At 42.1% G+C, this 20,428-nt stretch overlaps 1 protein-coding gene across 1 annotated transcript; it reads right to left on the bottom strand.

The window, feature by feature from the left end:
* Positions 1–1,793: 1,793 nt before the first annotated feature.
* Positions 1,794–20,343, bottom strand: STEEP1 (STING1 ER exit protein 1). The gene is made up of 7 exons (XM_054580320.1): positions 20,168–20,343; positions 17,433–17,550; positions 8,399–8,440; positions 6,506–6,644; positions 5,908–5,997; positions 5,202–5,294; positions 1,794–3,982 (listed from the first exon to the last, which is right to left on the bottom strand). The coding sequence occupies exons 1-7, from the start codon at positions 20,289–20,291 to the stop codon at positions 3,920–3,922; spliced, it is 669 nt and encodes a 222-aa protein (XP_054436295.1). The 5' UTR covers positions 20,292–20,343; the 3' UTR covers positions 1,794–3,919.
* Between the last annotated feature and the right edge of the window lie 85 nt (positions 20,344–20,428).

The following is a 20,428-nucleotide window of genomic DNA, read 5'->3' as shown; positions in this document are numbered from 1 at the left end:
AAGAAAATATAGAAGAAAATCTGCATAATCTGGCATCATCAAAGGAACTACACTATTAAGAGGCTAAAAAAGACAACCCACAGACTGGGAGATGTTGCAAATCACATACCTGATAAAAGACATACCCAGACTAAAGAGCTCTTAAAACCCAACAATAGAAAAAAACAAAACAGTTTAAAAATGGGCAAAAGATCTGAACAAACTCTTCACAAAGAAGTTATACAGACAAAAGTTAGCAAATAAAAATATGTTCACAATAAACAAAATCAAATAACCCAAGTAAAAATGGGTAAAGGATTTGAAGACATTTCTCCAAAGAAAATATACAAATGGCCAACAAGTATATAAAAAGTTGCTCAATGTCACTAACTGTTAGAGAAATGTGTGTCAAAACCATAAAATATCACATCACACCTACTAGGAAACTGTCATAGATCAAAGGAGACTAAAGAGACATGACAGCTAAATGCAATGTGGGATCCTGGAACAGAAAGAGGACATGGTGGATAAACTGATGAAATCCAAATGAAGTCTGTAGTTTACTGTTATTGAACCAATGTTAATTTCTTAGCTTCGACCAGTGTCAAAAATAGGTTTACAGTCGTGAGTACACAAAACAGAGTTTATTCCTGTATTATTAATTATTGTATTATTTTCCGTATGAACAACTGTAAACCTACTTTTGCCCCCACCATGTATACATTAGTTTGCTAGGGATGCTATACCAAAGTCCTAAAGACTGGGTAGCTCAAACCATAGACATTTATTTCTCACAGTTCTGGATACTGGGAAGTCCGAGATGAAGGTGCTAGCTGATTTGGTGAGAGCTCTCTTCTGAGAAAGAGAGTGAGAGAGACTGAGAGACAGAAGCAGAAAGACAGAGGCAGAAGCAGAGATACAGACAGATACGTAGAGACAAAAAGACAGAGATGGAGAGAGGCAGAGTGAGACACAGACAGAGACAGTGCCCTCTTATGAAGGCACTGTTCCCGTCATGAGGGTCCCACCCTCATTACATCTAAACTTAATAACCTCCCAAAGACCCATCTGCAAATACTATTACAGTGGGGGTTAGGGCTTCAACATATGAATTATGACAGGGGGTACAATTCAGCTCATAGCATTATATAAAATGTTAATATTAGGAGAACTGGAGTGAAGAATATTAAGAAACTTGCTGTACTATCTTTGGAGCTTTTCTGTAAGTCTAAAATTACTGAAAGATTTTTTTTTTAAAGTGAAAACACCAAGGGAGAAGAGTTAAAGGTGCTGGTGAGGATAATTCAGATCATCAATCACAGGATTAGACTGGGTTAAAAGGAAGAGAGATGGTGATGGAATTGCAATACTGGGTAAAACATGAGAATCAAGGTTCTATGAAGTTTAAAAACAGGTTTAGTTGACCATCAGTGATTTTTTTATTTCCTCTGAGGAATAAAGAATATTAAAAGCTCAAGTGCAATGGAGTGTGTTTCATTAAGATTTAGTAAAGAAGAGGAGTAGTCTGGTGAAGAAGCAGAATAAAACATCAGAGAAGTGAAAAAGGGAAGATTTTTTCCTTGAGAAAGGGAGGCGGTCCTCAGCTAGTGGTCGACACCAGCTAGTTTTTTCAAAGCTTCTCAATTTCTCTTAAGCAAACAAATTATACTCCCAAATGTCAGTGGAAACATTTTATAACATTTTACTATTTTTTCACAGTTGGTCATTTAAAAACTAAAAAATAGAATAAGACTGAAATTTCAATATGACTCTTCATACTAACATTAAGCACTGTAATTGCTGCTAAAATACAAGTAAATAAAAACAACAGAGAAACTACGTCATGTTATTTTAATAACTATTTCAATATGAAGGAAGAAAACATAATGAAGAGCACATGCTTGTTTGCAATTGTTTTTACATTGCACTTTACTTGCTTTCTCAAAATGAAATTGCAATCTGTTCTCAATAACATATTTACATTTTAAATCCCACATGAGAAGTAGTTCAGCATAGTTGCACAGTCAGATTTCTGGCTTTATCACCCACTGGCTATGGGAACTTGGGAAACTGCAACTCTCAGAGTCTCAGAGTACACATTTGTAACATTATAATGATAGATAGTACAGTACCCTCCCCCCGTCCCGGCCCTTTATCTGCGGTTTTGCTTTCCATGGCTTCAGTTACCCATGGTCAACCATGGTCTGAGAATATTAAATGGAAAATTCCAGAAATAAACAATTTATAAGTTTTAAACTGCGCATTGTGCTGAATAGTGCCTTACAATCTTATGCCTGGGATATGAACCATCACTTTGTCCATCCATCCACACTGTAAATACTCCTCACCCATCAGTCTCTTAGTAGCTGTCTGTTATCATATCAACTGTCAAGGTATCACAGTGCTTATGTTCAAGTAACCCTTATTTTACTTACTAACGGTCCCAAAACACAAGAGTAGTGATGCTGGCAATTTGGATCTGCCATGAAAAGCCATAAAGTGGATGCATGCATAGGAGAAAACATAGTATATATAGTTCAGACATACATGGGGGGGAGGGTCTTGCAGTGTGTCCGCCACAGATAAGGAGGATAGCTACTGTAGTTAAACCTCTCTCATGAGATTATCTTCATGTTTAAATTAAGATAATACCTATAAAAGTGCTTTTCGTGGCACCTCACTCATAGTAAGTACTCAATAAAAAGTGGCTACTTTATTATCATTATTATATTTTCGATTATTACTATAATAAAATAATCAAGATAATTACCCTTCAAATCTAAAAACAAAACAAAACAAAACAGTTTTAGTGGAAGTGACAGTACCAGAGTAGCAATGATAGGAGGTTGTGAAGAAAGAACAGCAGAGTTGACATCGAGGCTGCGGTCATGGCACTTTGTGGCTAAAGTGGCATGAAGGTTTGGAGTTGAGGTCAAGGTGTTGTGCAGAGGTTATGGTTGGTTATCCACATGATACCTAATTATCTCTCAGAATGAGGACAGGAAATTAGGTGGAGAGGACAACTCAGTTGCAGAAATCTGACTAGATGCAGGCGATACTTTGTAATACAGGTGAACAGGTTAAAATACAGATACAAACACTACATATTGGTAGCACTGAAGCAGCGTAATAGTAAATATTTATATCTGTAAGACTCCTCCACAAATGGCAAATGTGAAATAAAATACCCAACATATACAATTTTTTAACCTCAGCATCATTTCTAACTCTAGAATACCTCCCTCCCATGTGCCCACACACAGAAGCAGTGGTCTTAGCTACTTGACAGGATGGTAGCTCCCTTGGGTTGCTCACTGAGAGTCCATTTTCATTCGGATCTCAGCTGTCCTAACTCAGATCTGGCTTTTGTTTCTTTAAGTGCAAAGTCTGATAAGCGGCGGCTCACTTATAGCTTTCATACTTGAAGTAAAATATGCAGACTCTAGCTTTTTATGGATTTTCTATGGTAACAGAAGAGACTGAAGCCATATCTGATACCTGCCAATCTAAGAAGAGAGACAGAGTTACCTCAAAGGATCTGACTTGCTGTAACTTTAAATCTAATTACATGCCACTTTTTTCTATGATACATTATAATATTTTTTTCAAAAATCTTTGAACATTTCATTAAAGACCAGCTACTTTAAAAACTAGAGATACTTAAGCACTGATCTATTCATAGAGTTTCTACACAGCTAAAAATGTTTATATCAAATGGATAAAAAAATAGCACAGAAGAGCCATATATAGAAAGATTTAAAAAACCCATCTCTAGAAAGCAGGCCAGATGGACTCAAAGACCTCACTGAACATAAGAAGTAACACAAAGCCTTCTGATGGGGGCATAAAGGTAGGAGCCAGTCCACGCAGTCACGAACAAGTTCTTTTGCCTTCTGGTCGAAATGCTTGCCTCTAGTCTGGGTTCAGAGAGAGATCCCGATCATTTGAACTGGTTGTCAATCAAAGTCCCTTTCATTTTTGCTTTCTTGGCTTCCAGTTCAGCCTGGGGAAGAAGAAAAGGTATATGTCGTGATACATGATATGAAATTCTTAGTTTCCTTCTTTATTCTATCACTAACTGCCCAAACCCTATCCTTCCATCCTCATTTAGTACACAAACCGGAATAGTGGTTCTAAAATCCTTATGAATCTCTAGCACCTGCTTTCTGACCTTTCTGTTGTTCTGGCACACACAGAAGATGACGCTACACAAGGCTGCAGTCAAAGGGAGTCAGTGCAGGGATCCCCCTGCCCCAGACCTCCCAAAAGGCCAGGGAATCAGTCAGTATCGTAGTGCATCAGTATCTTATTCTTGGCACAACAGGAAGAAAAACACTGTTCTAGAACAGCACTACTTAAAGTTCTGTGGCCCATGACCTGTTTGTTACTGGTGCATGCAGGATACGTTCAAAAATTGACAGTAAGAATTTAGAAATATTTATAGCCATCTGACAGAGTCATAATAAAATAATTTAATAAGAACTGAGGCAAATTCACTGTACTGTATTTTATAAATTATAAATCTGCTCTTGCAAATTGGAAATTAAAAATAATGACAAAGCACTGGCCTTCACCTCAGAAAATGTGATAAGCACTGCTCTAAACCACCATGGCAAGGTAAAGCGGCTCCCAAGACCTACCGCCTGTGTCACCGAAAAGTCCTCCGCAGTCATTGGGGCAGACTGGTCTACTTTTTGATAAGGCACTAACGGAGTGCTGTCTAATTTCAAAGAAATATCATAAGGAAATTATTCTCAAGAAAACAAAAATGTAGACATCATCACCTATAGGTGTGCATGCTCTATGATGAGCCCACGAATAATGCGGGAACCGGTGGTGGCCTTGGGGCTTTAAGAAGCGATGACCAGCCCTAGTGCTGGTCTTACCAATGGAGCGCTACCTACCTTGTGCCATCGCACCCTGGGAAAGCGTCCACAGACCTCGATCTTTAACTCCTTACTGTGGACCACAAGTAGCAGATTAAAATATCATGCCGGTCAGGGCTGGCTAACAAGTAGTATCATTTAGGGCCTGGATCCTGTGATAACTCCTCCAGAGCAGGGTATACCGACAGTCACAGCCCAGGGTTAGACACCTGGCAGCCGACTACACTAGTTACCCCGGACAGATGTCCCGAAGGATGGCCCTGACTGCTGGAGGATCTTTCAGACCAAGACACCCAAACGGTCCAGCCCAGCACCTTGCCACTCTGCGCCACTCACCAGCTCTTGCAGCCGCCTTTTGCTCATGCCTTTGCGCTCCAACTGTTTTTCAATCACTTTGGCATTCTGTGCATACGAGTCAGCAACTTCCCTCTGAGGGGGAAAAAAGAAGTGTCCTTAAACCAGCAGTCATACCAATGAGTAACAACATGTTGAGACCTTAAGTACTAATTTATACCAGTCAAATTACGGAATTATTACTGAAATGACAGGGTTGTTCCCTTTCAACTCTTCAGCTTTTTGGTAATCCAGGAGAGGGCAGGTTTCAAGTGAAATCATTTAAAAAAATAACAGATAACAACTCTCTCTGTAAACATTATTATACTGAAGTGCCATAAAGGTAATTGCTGCTACCGCTAAGGGCAGATTCATAAACCATCAAGCCATGCTGGAAGGGACCTGAAATCATTGAGCCCGGTAGGATTTAAACTGAAGAGGGATGAGGGACTTGCCCCCTAAGGCATCTCAAAAACACAGTATGAAAAAAAAAATCAGTGCTGTAGCCCAACTCCCTGGTTCTCATTTTACAGATAGTCCTGGGATTCAGGGACACAGCAACTAGCCAGTATCATAGTTTCTTACCAGCAGGGCAGGGTCTACAAACAGTCTCTAATTATTCCGCTACTGGGATGCTCTAGTTCTAGAACCTCGTTCCTTTCACACACACGCCTCCCCTCAGTTCAAATCCCTGGAGAGTGGTACTTACGGCCTCAATCTCCTCTTCCTCTTCATCAATAGTTGACACAGTGACAGAGCTGAACTTGCCCATGTCTTTAGTCCGTTTGGTCATCATCACCTGGAGTCGCAGAAGAGGAAGAATCAGTCTAAAAACAGCCAGAGGCTCAGTGAGTCATGTGTGCGTGCGTGCAGGTGCGCGCATGCCTCGGTGCCGGGAAAGGGAGCCGCTGGGGGTGGACCCCCACCTCCTTGGGATAGGCTGGCCTATCTAAAAGTGCCAATATTTTTACTTGCTTTATATTATTCTAACATTTTCCATTATGGTTTTTAAAGTATATTGAAAAATTATCCTGAGTCATTCCATTTTTAATTGTTTACGCTGGAAAAAGAAGAAATTTGGAAGGAAGTGAATGTGAGTAAAAACCATACAGCTTCTAACTTTACTCATAGGGCAGCTGTAGGAAAGAAAAAAAAATATAACACATTATACACAAAAATGACATTCTCTTAATAAAGAATGTACTCATTCATAAAGAACAATTTCCTGTGCACTGTAACCTTATTTAAAAATTTAGGGCTACATCCATAGCTATATTAACCAGTCCGTCTCCTCCAATGACAATTACCTTCTTGGGAGGCTCTTGCTTTTGAGTATATATATTCGTTTTCCCAAAACCCTGGCCAAACTTGACTACTGCTCCATCCACAATGAAGGTCACGGGAGCATTCTTCGGCTGGGACTGGTAGAAGAGTGGCAGTCCACACCTGGGAAACAGCAGAGTGAGTCTCTGGGAGGCCTCAGAATTCAGATCCCCTGAACAGTGATTTGCAAAGCATGCTCAGATTCCGGGGATAGTTTTGTTTGTGGCATAAACTAAATATGTGCTCTTTCTGGTGTCTCCCCAAACTACTCAGTAAGAATCACTGAGGGTGCTTGTGAAAACAACTCATCAGCTGCCTACACCCCACCCCCAGAAGACCCTGATTCAGCAAATCCAGCGGCGGGGTGGCCCTAGACTCTCATTTTCCTCATCATCTCAAGTGATTCTTATCATCAGACAAATTTGGCAAATGCTGGCTCCTGCTACTGATTGTTTTCTGGTCAAAACTGCTGCCATTTTCTGCGGGTGCCTGGGTAACTAATTTGCAGGTTTTGTCTGGTTTTGTTTTGTTTTCACATTGGTAAGAGGGCGTGTAAAGGCTCTACTGCAGTGGTTAGCACGCAAATGCCTGTAGTAATTGTCCTTCTTTCTTAGGCTGGTCATTTTTATTATACTTTTTCAGCTAAATCAAGGGGATCCATAAGATCTGATAAAACTGATTTAATGAATCCAGTGTGGCTATGAACTAAAAATACCTTCCTGGCCCTCTCTCTGCTTTAACTCTCCTTGTCTGAGTCTTCTGAGAGCCAAGATGTAACTGTTAATCACTGAAACAAGATTAAACTCACTATTGTTTAATATTCTATTAATCTAAAGCTGGACTAAAGTTGGACTATATAAAACTTCCAGGCTTTATAAATGGGCCTGGATTAAATTACACTGTGGTACATTTACCATATGACCCAGCAATCCCACTGCAAGAGAAAACACATGTCCCCACCGATATTTATACTAGAATGTTCATAGCAGCTCTATTTGTAACAGCCTAAATCATCAACAACTCAAATGCCCTTCAACGAGTAGATGGTGAAACAAACCGGTGCAACAGAATATTGCTCAGCAATAGAGAGGAAGAAATTACTGATATACGTAACAACTTGGATGAATCCCAGAAGCATTATGCTAAGTGAAAGAAACCAGATGCAACAGATTCGGATGGTACAATATGTAGTGAAACACATATTGCAGAATTTACATAAAATTTTAGAAAAGGCAAAACCACAGTAACAGAAGGCAGATTGGTGATTGCCAGGGGAGGGGGTGAGGAAGGGGAGTAACTGCAAAGGGCACGTGGGGCATTGGGAATGTCCTGTATCGTGGTAGTGGTACTATTACATGACTGCATGCTTTTGTCAAAACCCATCAAATGGTACAGTAAAGAAGGGCAAATTTAATTACATATCAATTACACCATAACTTTAAAAAATTATACTATGTTTAAAAACCTATTTTTGTGGCCAGCTGGTCAGATGTAACTTTGACTTGTCTCTTTCAGAAGCATATTGTAAAGATTATAAGGGCGAAGATACAAGAGAGGCCCTGGCTGGTGTGGCTCAGTGGATTGAGCGCTGGCCTGAAAACCAAAAGGTCACTGGTTTGGTTCCCAGTCAGGGCACAGGCCTGGGTTGTGGGCCAGGTCCACCGTTGGAGGCTTGTGAGAGGCAACTGATTGATGTATCTCTCACACATTGATGTTTCTTTTCCTCTTTCTCCCTCCCTTCCACTCTCTCTAAAAACAAATAAAAAAATCTTAAAAAAAAAAGATACAACAGAGCATTGTATCCAATAACTCTGTTCCTACCACATTGTTGCCTCTGCTTGCTTATGCTCAGAGAAACCCACAATGTTAATACTTACTTTGCACACTTCTTCCTGTACTGTCGTTCAATGCCTTCAGGCCTGCACCAAAAAAATGGAAGTTAAAAAAAAAAAAGATATGAACAAATCTCATAACCTAGGAACATCACTATCTCATTTCTTCAAATGCTAAAAGAGCCTTTCAAAGTTTGTCATCTCTAGATCAACTGGTTATTAAACATGTACTAGTTTTAAAGCATTCCTTCCTCCCACAAACATTTACTGAGCCCCTAACAGGGGTCAGGTATCTCCCAGACAGAGGAAGAGGAGGAGCAGTAGTAGCTATAGTCATAGCAGCCACCTTAGTTGCAGTAATAATAATGGCAGCAATAGAGGTAGCTGCTTACATAGCTTCTACTATATGCCAGGAACTGTTCTAAAGTGTACATGTATTAGCTCAGTTAATTGTTACAACAACCCTGTAAGGTAGGGTATATCATTACTCTCATTTTATAGATGTGGGCTCCTAAGCACAAAGCACTTGCATGATTTTCTCAAGGTCATAGAATTAGGAAGTAGAATAGGTTGAATTCAAGCCCAGGCTGTCAGGCTCAAGAGCTCACAGGACACTGCCTTAGATAACCAACTCTTCCACCCATCCAGTTACTTAACAGAAACCTGGGACTCATCCTTGATTCTTCACTTTCCCTTATCTCTCCCACCTCTGCATCAGCAAATCGTGCAGATTTTATCTCCAAATTAAACACACACACACACACACACACACACACACAATCTTAAACCAACGAATTCTCCACCTTCCTGCCACCATCTCAGCCCAGGCCACCAGTATCTCTTCCCTGGACTATGGTCACAGCTTTCTGAATGGTCTCCTCACTTCCCCTCCCCATGTTTGTTTAAATTTTTTAATAGGCAATATGTGCCCATGGTCTATACAGAGTATAAAATGAGAAGTAAATACCCTCCCCATCCATCCTCCACCCACCCAGTTTTCTTCCCCAGAAGCAAATACTGTTTCTGGTTTCTTCTGTTCCTCCCAGAGGTAGTGGATGATACAAAGAATCCTCATTGATACCTAGAGAATTTTTTTTCCTTTTAAGACAAGTGTAGCATATCTTGTACTATCCTCTACCTCTTTTTTCACTTAAAAATGCACCTTGGTTAAAGAAATATACATGTGATCCTTCTCCATCATTGAAAACAGAAGTGCTTCATTCTTTACAAGGTCTGCACTGTATGCCTTTGTATGGATGAACCAAATGTCTTGTACTTGTTGGCTAAATTCCTAGAAGTGTATCCACTTTAAATTCTGATAGACACTGCCAAATTACCTTCCAGAGAAGATGAACCATTCACAGTCCCATCACCAATGTGAGAGTTCCCGTTTCCCCAAAGTATCACCAACACAGTATATTATTAAAGTACGCTGTTGCCAATCTCGCATGTGAAAACTTAGATCTCATAATTTGTAATTCATTATTTGAAAAAAATGAAGCTAGGCATCTTTTCATATATTTAATAGACATTTGTATTTTCTTTTTTGGAGGGTGGACTGTCAGTTCCTATCCTTTGTCTTTTTAGTGTATATTAAGAACTGCAAATGTTAAGGGGCCTTGCAAATATTTCTTCCGCAGTTTGATATTTGTCTTTGACTTTTTCCCCTACATGGAGATTTTAGATTTTTTTGTGTGATTAAAGAAATTGTGTGTGTGTGTGTGTGTGTGTGTGTGTGAGAGAGAGAGAGAGAGAGACAGAGACAGAGTCAGTTAGGCCTTCCTCACTCTCAATTCGTATCTAAAATAAAAATTCCAACTGCTTATTCTAGAATCTGCTTCCACTACTGTCTCACTCCAAATTATTCTCTAAATAGAGTCAAGAGTGGCTTCGTTGCCCTGGCCAGGTGGCTCAGTTGGGTGGAGCATCGTCCCATACACCAAAATGTCAAGGGGTCGATTCCAGTCAGGGCACAGACCTAGGTTGCTGGCTGGTCAGGGCAGGTGTGGGAGGCAACAGATCAATGTTTCTCTCTGTCTCTCTCCCTCCCTTCCCCTCTCTCTAAAATCAAGAAACATGTCCTCGGGTGAGGATTGAAAACAAAACAAAACAAAACAGAGTGGCTTCCTAAAACACCCAGAATAAAATCCAAACTCCTTACCATGGCCTACTGGGCAGCAACTGAGCCCATCATTGGGCCCCTGCCTCATCTCATACATCCCCTCCCTCTCTCACTATTGCACTAGCCACACAAGTCTTCCTTTTGTTCTTTGAACCAACAAGTATTTCCCACACCTGACCTTTCACACATGCCCTTCTCTCTGCCTGGAATGCTCTTCTTACCGCTTTACCCCAGCTGTCCCATTCTCGCCGTTTCTGGTCTCAGTTCAAATATCACCTAGTCAGAGAGACTTTCCCTGACCACCTTTTCTAAGGGGTTCTCATGTGATTCTCGGTATGAGCCCTTCTCTTCATTCATATGACCTTTCATAATCATAATTAATCTTTATGTCATCCCACCAGATGTAAGGTCCATGGGATAAAGAAATCAGTGGAGACCATGCCTGTCTGTCTGTCTCACCGCTCTGTTCCCAGAGCCTAACAAAGAACTGGAAACAAAATAGACATGCAGTAAATATTGGTTGGATTAATTATTTTAAGAATTCAGTTTAGTGAGGAAAATTATAATCATGGAAATTCTTACACAGAAGAACGCATGCAGTGTAATGGGGACACAGAGGTCAGAGCTGCCGATCTGTCTGAGGCAAGCATAGAAGGCTTCACGAAGTCATGTTCAAGCTGCCAGTTCTGATAGAAAATGGTATTTTAGGCAGAGGGAACACTATGTGCAAAGGCAAAACAGCACAGCATATTCAGAGAATTACAAACAGTATGTTACTAGCCCTTAAAAAAAAAAAATCCTTGCCTTACATACCTTATAGACAAAAAGATTTTAAGACTATAGTATGAACAGCTGTATACCAACAAATCCGATAACCTAGATGAAACGGACAAATCCTAGAACAACAGAATGACACAAACTACCAAAACTCACTGAGAAAGACACAAGCAATCACAGAATAGATCAATGGGACTTGATTAAAATTAAAAACACTTGTGTTTTCAGGACTACCACCAAGAAAGTGAAAAGGCAACCCACAGAATGAGAAAAGATAGAGTGCTGCTGTTTGGGTGTAACTCCAAAGTCTCTGATCCCCGCCATCTTTAACACTTTGTTTCTCTGCTTACAAGTATTACTTATGTCAAATGTGCTCCCATTTGCTAACATCACCAGACTACGGCACTAGCAATATTTTTCGTTTTGTGTACTCCATTTGGTTCCTACTGGGATTCTAAATTCAGCCTCAGCCTGAAGGGAAAGAGTCACCGTGCAGCTGATTTCTAGAATCCTAAAGGCAGCCAATCTTATAAGTTGGAGCTTTCAAAGCACAGGAATGTCAAAGGGGACTGTAAATTTCCCGACAACTTAACCTTCACATTTGTCAATGGCATTTTGTCAAATTCATAAAAACTGATCAGGCATAAGGCAGGGCTCTTGCTCTCAAAAATTTCATCTTTTTGCTATATATTGAGACTCTAATGTAAATGAGACAAGGCTTTTAAGTGTTATGATTATTAAAAAGTGACTAATATGAGTCAAATATTTAAACTAATTAACCTCGGTTTTCTTTCCTACCGTTAATCTCTAGGAACATGTGCGATAGGGAAGGCCGAAAACAAAACTAAACTAAACATTCTTCCTGGCTGTGGTAGGCAGCCTCTAGAATGGCCCCCAATGACCCTTGCACCCAGGTATTGCCACCCTTGTAGTTTCTTCCCACAGTGAACAGGGCTGGTCTGTGAACCAACGGGACACTGCAGGAATGAGTGTCTCGGTTCTGAGTATTGGACACAAAAGACATGCGGTTTCTGCCCTGCTCTCGCTTAGATCACTCGCACGGCGGGAAGCCAGCTGCCGTGTCACGAGGATACCCAAGCTGCCTATGGAAGATCCCTGTGGTGAGGAACTCAGGCTCTCCACTTCCAAGGTGGCTCTCTTGCACGCCTGGCAACAGTGAGCACTCAGCTGCTAATCACGCAAGTGAGCCACCTTGGAAGTGGGACCTCCAGCACCAATCAAAACTTCAAATGACTGCACCCATGGTCAATCTCTTAACGACCACCTCATGAGAGACCAGAACCACCCACCTAAGCTGCTCTTGAATTCCTGGCCCGCAGAAACTACACGAGATGATACATGTGGGTTGGTTGGTTTAAAAAAAAAATCAAGCGCATACCAGGAGATGAGGACAAACAGGCAGGCCGAGGCCAGATCACAGAGAGCCTTCGGGCTTAGATTTTATCCTGCTAACCAGGATTTTTCCAAGTTGTGCTCTGCAATGACCCCTAAATGAAATTGCATAGGGGAAGGGAAGAAGTCCTTAAATGGCTTGGGCTCAACTCTTCTCCAGTCAGAGCGGCTTCCTGCTTATTTACGTTTTGGGGTAAGAATTTCATTTGAAGAAAGGACTCAATGTCTAAAAATGTTTGAAAGGCACTGCTGTAGGTCATGAAGAGTCACCGAAAGATTTGAAGTGGGAGATAAGCATGTGTTTTTGAGATCATTCACGCAGAAAGAGGGTAAAACTAAAGACAAAAGGTAAAAGGCCACTTCAACAGGCCAAGCAAGTGACGCCGGGAAACATAATGATGGTGGTGTAGCAGGGCTGAACATGAGGCGGCAGCAATAGAGAGATTAAAAGGTAGAACTCACAGTACTGGGTGAGCGGGTGTGTGCAGGGGATTGCGGGGGCGTGCGGGGGTGGATGGGAGGAACACAGGATAGGCTCCCAGATTTCTGCCTTAGGTCACCGCAGGAATGGCGGCATCATCATAAGAGGAGGAAAAAGGAGGAGTTGTGTTGGGCTGATGGTTACAGAGGCCTGACTGCAGTGGCTTCGACACAACAGTTCGTTCTCATGTGACAGAAGTCTAGAGGAAGGTGGCCCCTGGCAGGGGTTCAGACCCAAGAATAGCATGGCAAAAGCTCTGTGATTCCTGTGGCCTTTCCTTCCAGGTCCTAGAATGGCTCCTGGTGCATCCAATTATCAAGCCCGTTTTCCAAAACAGCAGGAAGAAATAAGAAAAGCAAAAAAGGTTTTCCTTGGAAGCCCCAGCCAACAACTTCTACTTCCATCCTTTTTTTTTTTTTTAACTTGGCAAAAGCTAAGTCACATTGAGAATCTTAGAGGGTTTTTTTTGGGGGGGGGGCTGGAATATGTACCCTAACTTTATAGACACTAGTATATAGGTGTAAGAGAAAATCTGCAGTGGAGCTGAGTGAATCAATCTGCAATATTTTCCATATTAGAGAAATGATGAGTTTGGCCTTAGTCATGTTGCATCTGAGGTAGAACATCAGGTGAGGAGGTAGACTAGGCAGTTAGACATCCGGTTCTGGGCACAGAAGAAAAACATATGCAGATCTAGATTTTGTGAATCATCAGCATGTAAGTGTAACTGATGCCACAAAAGTTGGTGAGAATGTCCAAAGACAGTATAAAGAGAGAGGGTAGAAAATCAAGGTCAGCCGTGGCTGGTGTGGCTCAGTGGACTGGGCACCGGCCTGCAAACCAAAGAGTCACTAGTTCAATTCCCAGTCAGGGCACATGCCTGGGTGGCATGCCAGGTCCCCACTTGGGAGTGTGCGAGAGGCAACTGATTGACATACATTGAGGTTTCTCCCCTTCTTTCTCCCTCCCTTCTCCGCTCTTTAAAAATAAATAAATAAAATCTTTAAAAACTAAAAAAAAGCCCTGGCTGGTGTGGTTCAGTGCATCAAGTGCCAGCCTACGAACCAAAGGATTGCGGGTTCGATTCCCGGTCGGGGGTGCATGCCTGGGTTGTGGGCCAGGTCCCCAGTAGGGGGCATGTGAGAGGCTACCACACACTGATGTTTCTCTCTCTTTCTTCCTCCCTTTCCCTCTCTAAAAAGAAATAAATAAAATATTTTTTAAAAATTAAAAAGAAAAAAAATCAAGGCCACCTCGAGAAGACCAACATTTAATGGGCAGGCAGAAAAATCCAGAAGACTGAGAAAGCCAAAGAAGTATAAGGAGACTCACAAAAGCAACTTCAAAGAAATCAAGGAAGGAGAAAGCATCCAGGGAGGGGAATGGGCAACAAAGATACAGACAGAAACTCACCCACTGACTTGCAAATGGGGGAGCGGTAAATGAGGAAGAGAGAGGACTAGGGAACGACAGTGTCAAAGAGGTACTTTTAAAAAAATTATTTCTTTCTTTTAGAGAAAGAGGAAGGGAGGGAGAAAGAGAGGGAAAGAAAACATCAATGCGGGAAAGAAACATTGATTATCTGCCTCTCACACACGCCCTGACCCACCCTGCAACCCAGACTTGTGCCCTGCCCAGGAATCGAACCAGCGACCTTTCCTTTTGCAGAATGATGCCCCACAAACTGAGCCACACTGACCAAGGCAAAGAAGAGGTACTTTGGAATGGAGAGACATGGAGGTGGAAAGTGCTGGGTTCCAGGACCTGTGTTCGGCAGACTGTTATATTTTCAGTAACTGGTGCTCCCACACTCAGCAGGCTACAGAAGAGGAAGGCTAAGGAAGAGACTGCAATTCCACCCTGGCCAGTTGGGGAGCACACTAGGCTGGTCATGATGAGAGCAGGTACTATGTCAACCGAGGGGGGAATTTACCATCCCTTGTTGGTGAACTCTAAGAACTCTACGGCCCGACAGAGTCACTTGGCCAAAAGCCTCAGGCCTGGAAAGTACCCGACACTAAAGCTGGGTCTGAAGCTGGCTCACTTCCAGGATCAGGCTGATTGGATTCCAGAGTTTGTACTTCAACCTAGAGCCACACAATTTACTGGCCTAGAACTGAGGACATCTGCCTTATAGTGTCATAGGAATCTGTGGCCTAGTTGCATTATAGATTACTTTCTGTATTAACTGAATAACATATCCATTTAATACATAATATATAGCATATGTAATATTATATAAATATGTAATTAATAATTTACTGATCCTAAAGACAGTTAATAACTTTCAAAATCAGAAACCTAAATAAAGATTAATAGAGGGAGAACAAGCACAAGAGAAGAAATTACTTTTAGATAGGGCATGTTATTTATAAACCTTTCTATGTACCATAATGAAGTGTTTCTCTGATATTTCCTGTGAATATCATGTTTTATTATAATTTGTGCCCCTGGGTGTATCTTGTATATAACCAAAATTCTCTTCAACTGCACAACTCTGGAAGCCCAGTTGTCACAATGGTGCTTGATGCTCGATTTGCTATTGAGTGTCACCTAGCAGTGGTTTAGAACTTTTTTTATTAGTGTGGGATGATATCAGTTTGGTTTCTTAAATAAACATAGATAGATGTCAGCCTGTAGTTTTTTCTAGTTTGACACTAGAATATAAGCTCCATCAGGGGAGGGTTTTTTGCTTGTTTACTGGTTGTACTGGGTTGGACAGTGCCCCTTAAAAGAGAATGTCCTTCCAGGAACCTCAGAATGTGGCCTTATTTGAGTAGAGGCTTGTTGAAGATATAATTAGTTACGATGAGGTCATGTAGACGAGTAGAATGTGCCCTAATCCGATGTGACTGGTGTCCTTAGAAGAGAAGAAACACAGAGACAGAGACACAGAGAGAAGTCCATGCGATGATGCAGATGGAGATGAGAGTGATGTATCTACAAGGGAAGAAATACTAAGGGTGGCTAGCAAACACCAGAAGCTGGGAAGGGGCAAGGAAGGATCCTGCCCTTGAACCTTAAGAGTGTGAGCACGGCTCTGCTGACACCTTAATCTGGTGGCTGACTTCTAGCCACCAGAACTGTGAGACAATTAATTTCTGTTGTTTTAAGTCAGCCAGTTTGGCAAACTAATCTACTAGGATATCTCAAGTTTCTAGGACAATACCTGGGCACATGGTAGGTAGGTAGGTCAATAAATGAACTATTTGATGAACGAATGAATGGAGGGACAGACTTTTTAATTCCCTGGAATTGACCTCTCTGTGGCATCTGGCACCTGTTGATGACCATCCCCCCCCACCACACACACTTCTTGAAACTCTGTCCTCTCCTGTTTTCCACATCACCAGGTTTTCCTGGTTCTGTTCCAATTATTGTGTCTGCTTTTTAAATGTCAGTGCTTCCCAGGACTGTATCTTCAGCCCTCTCTTCTCCTTCCCCCAGGCTTACAATCTTTCTATGTAATTTTATCCTTTCCCAGGTTTCAATACCCCATACATACCAAGCACTCCCAAATCTAAAAGAGGTGCACCCATGTCACTCCTCTGCTTTAAAAAAAGGAGATGGTTATTGCCTACAGATAAAGTCCACACTTGCCTGCTTCAGCGTTTTATTGTCCACACCCCAGGAGCTATGAACCCCTTCAGGTAGAGTGACCTGGACTCTAGCAACAGAGAACTACTCAAATTTCCAAAGCACACGTGTTTGATACGTTTAATGCTTCCATATTCCCTCCATCTAGAATGTTCCTCATTCCCCTCATCTACTTTGTGAAATCCTAGTTCGAGGCCAAACACAAGGCCACCATCTATTTCTACTTTTCCTGACCACCATTCAGGCAGGATGAGCCACTCCTATCTGTTCTCCCATAGCCTTTGGTTTACCACACCAGTATTTTATCATATCACGATAGGTAGCCTGTTCCCTCACTGAGCCATGAGCTCTTTAATGGTAAGGATGGTACTTTATTCATCTTCACAGATGCAGTCCCTAGATCAGTGCCTGCACATAGTATGCTTCAAGACGTTACAGGCTGAATGAACTCATTCTACTTGCAAAAGAAATTACAGCTCTCAAATGGCAACAGAATCACATCTCAGCACCATTTCAACAAAGCACAATAAAGACACTACTGCATTAACAGAAGTTAGAGATCTACCACAAACATCAATGTTTTAGGCCCAAACGGATGACCTTTTTGACACTAGATGGAGTATTTATAGTCTCAGAACTAGGCCCAAACACAATAAGAAGATCCTATACAGATAGCATCAACCTCTTACCTGCGAAGATACGTAGTCTCCTCATCTTCTGTGTTACAGAACTTGTGGGCATGTTTGGCAGCATCAATCACCCGGGACCGATCCCGGGGCCTCATGGGCAATTTCTCTAACTGACAGTCTGAAGTAATGGAGGAAGATTTGGTCAGTAGGGTCACTGGAAAATACCCAGAGGCAATCAGAAGTTTTCAGTGGGGCCCCCAGCACTGTCATTTTTACTATAATTACTATGCTTGTTGAAGCCTATTATTGAATTTTCCAACTAAAAGTGACTCGGTATCAGACCTGGATTTTAGTCCCAGCTGTTACCGCCCTGGTGATCTTCGGCAAATCACTTCCTCTTTTGGGTGGGGGGGGGTTCACTTTATTTGAAGCATAAATAGATTATATTATCTGGAAAGTCCTTCCCAGCACTACAATTCAAATTTACTAAGTATTTTTGTGATTCAAGTGTCATAGTATGCTTGGTTTGTGTTATAAAAATGCATTAGAATCAGAAGAGGTAATCAAGCATACTCCAATGCCTATGAGGAAGGCACTGGGAAAAGTGGATAAGTGCTTAGAAAAGGAGAGCGAGGGTAGGTGGTATGCTACATATAATATGAAAGCTTTAATCTGAAAGCACATGGGAAATAAATTAGATACAAATATAAAGCAGATGGAAAATTGACACAATGTCAATTAAGTACCTAAAGGGTCACTGAGAAGTCAAGTGACCCAAGTGATTTGAAACTAACAGAGGAGGTGGAGAGGGGAATTGGAGATCGCCAGGCAGTTTTCATAAGAGCTCAATGCTCTTCACACCGACCTGATGGAGGGGACATTTAGTATTCCATTTAAACATTTAGTTTAAAGATGAGGGGACTGAGGCTTAGAAAAGGTAAGAGATCTGCTACGTTTAATAAGACGCAGAACAAGAATTCAGACCCAACTCTAGATGATCAAAAGAGAACTCATTTATTCAATAGACATGAGGGTCCTCTATGTACTGGGCACAGTTCCAACATCGTGCTGGGGATTCAGCAAAGAGCAAAGCAGGCAAAGTGCCTGGCCTAATGAAGTTTACTCTCTAGCAGAGGACGCAGAAAACTTAATACTTATAAAATATGACCTTGGATAATAAGTGCTCATAAAAAATTTAGGCATAATACTAAGAGGAGGAACACAGAGATCCCAGGTAGTGGTAAGTGCTACCAAGAAAAATCAGGCAGGGTGAGAGGACAAAGAGTGACAGGGGTGCTATTTACACAAGGTAGCCAGGGAAGAGTTTTCTAAGAAGATGACAGTTTAGCAGAGACCTGAATGAAGTAAGCGAGCATGGGGGAAGGGGTGGTGGAGGCAGATGAAATACCAATCCAAAGGCCCTGCCTCGGGGCAGGAACATTGTGACACAACGTCGAGAAGGCCACTGTGGCTGGAGTGCAGTGAGCAAGGGGGAGAGTTATGAGACGAAGTCTGAGAGGTACTGACCAGGCGCGGTCTTGGTGTGGACTTTGATTTTATTCTTGACGTTATAGGAAAACAGCAGTTTGAAACAGGACTCTGGCTGCTGGGTGGAAAATAGACCACTAGGGTCAAAGAGCAGAGAGCAAGAGACTATTGTGGCAATCCAGGTGAGGGATGATGGTGGTTTGGTCTCGAGTGGTAGAAATAGGAGTGGTAAAAGTAGTCAAATTCTGGATAGATTTTGAAGGAAACACCCACAGAATTTATTGATGGATTGGATGGATGTAAGGTATAAGAAAGAGAGAATTCAGGAGTGATTCTGAGATACTGGGTGAATAGTGGTATCACTGACTGCAATAGGGAAGACTGAGGGAAACAGTGGAGAGCAGGGAGTAGAGGGTCATGAAGTCAATTTGAGTATGTCTCTGAGAGGCCCAGTAGACATCCAAGTGCAGACATGGAATAGGCCATTGGCGTTTGACGAAAGGTGCAGGTTAACAATGAACATGTGGGAGTCATCAGCATATACCCCGTAGATGGTATTTAAAGCTTGGGAATGGTTGAGATCACTTAGGGAGTGAGTACGGATTGAGAACAGGTGAGAAGACTGAGCCCTAGCGCCTTGCAAGGCCTGTTTGAGACAGAAAAAGGAAGCAGACCCTGAGAAGGGGCAAAATCGAGGTAGGAAGAAAATCAGGAGAGTGTAGAGTCATGGAAGCAAATGAAAAAGTGTTTCAAGAAGGATGGAGTGCTCCTTTCTGTCAAAGTCCCTGAGATGGGGACTAAAATGACCATTGACCACTGGAATTGGTAATATGTTCCGTTAGAAACCTTGACAAATGTGGGTTAAATGGCGAGGTGGGAAGGAAAGCCTGTCTGAAGCGAGGTCAAGTGGAAAGTGGGGATACAGAAACAGCCAATATAGGCAATCCTTCTTAGAAGTTTGCTACTTTAAAAAAAAAGCAAAGAAATGGGGTTACAGTTGGAGGAGAATGTAGGATCAAGGAAGGATTTTATTTTCATTTAAGATAAGAGCTATTACTGCATCTAGAGGCGGAGTGAGAGGAGGGCAAGATAAGGTGTCTTTTTTCTGAAGGACTTAGTTTTGAGGGAGGTCTGGATAGAGTTACAAGGTTAACGGATGTGTAGGGAGGATGTTGATGCAGAGGTAAAGCCCACTAATCTTCAAAGAGACGTGACTCCCAGATCATCACAGCCTGAGAAAAATTGCACTCGAGAACCGGAAGTTTCGCTCCTCGCAGCGTGCCGCCCGCCGGCTCCCCACTACGTACCCAGCACCAGAACCATCTGGCCGCACAAACAGTAGTAGACGTGAAGAGGCTTCTCGCCGTCGTCATATTCCTCCCGGTCCCGGGTATCGGAGCAGACAACTGACCGGGACACAACTTTAGGCATAGTTCACAGGTGAAACCCAGAAAATGCCCACAATTTTGGGTCGCGCAGAAATGACGTCAGAGACACGCGTCGAGCCTATCCCCTACAGTAAAGGCTTAGCTTCTGTCAGCGTCTGTCATGTGGACTTCCGGGATGTC

The sequence above is a fragment of the Pteronotus mesoamericanus genome, unplaced genomic scaffold (assembly GCF_021234165.1).
Source record: "Pteronotus mesoamericanus isolate MK-2021 breed Mesoamerican mustached bat unplaced genomic scaffold, CSHL_Meso_final contig_57, whole genome shotgun sequence".
Classification (NCBI taxonomy): Eukaryota; Metazoa; Chordata; class Mammalia; order Chiroptera; family Mormoopidae; genus Pteronotus; species Pteronotus mesoamericanus.
This window is presented reverse-complemented; position numbering and strand designations above follow the sequence as displayed.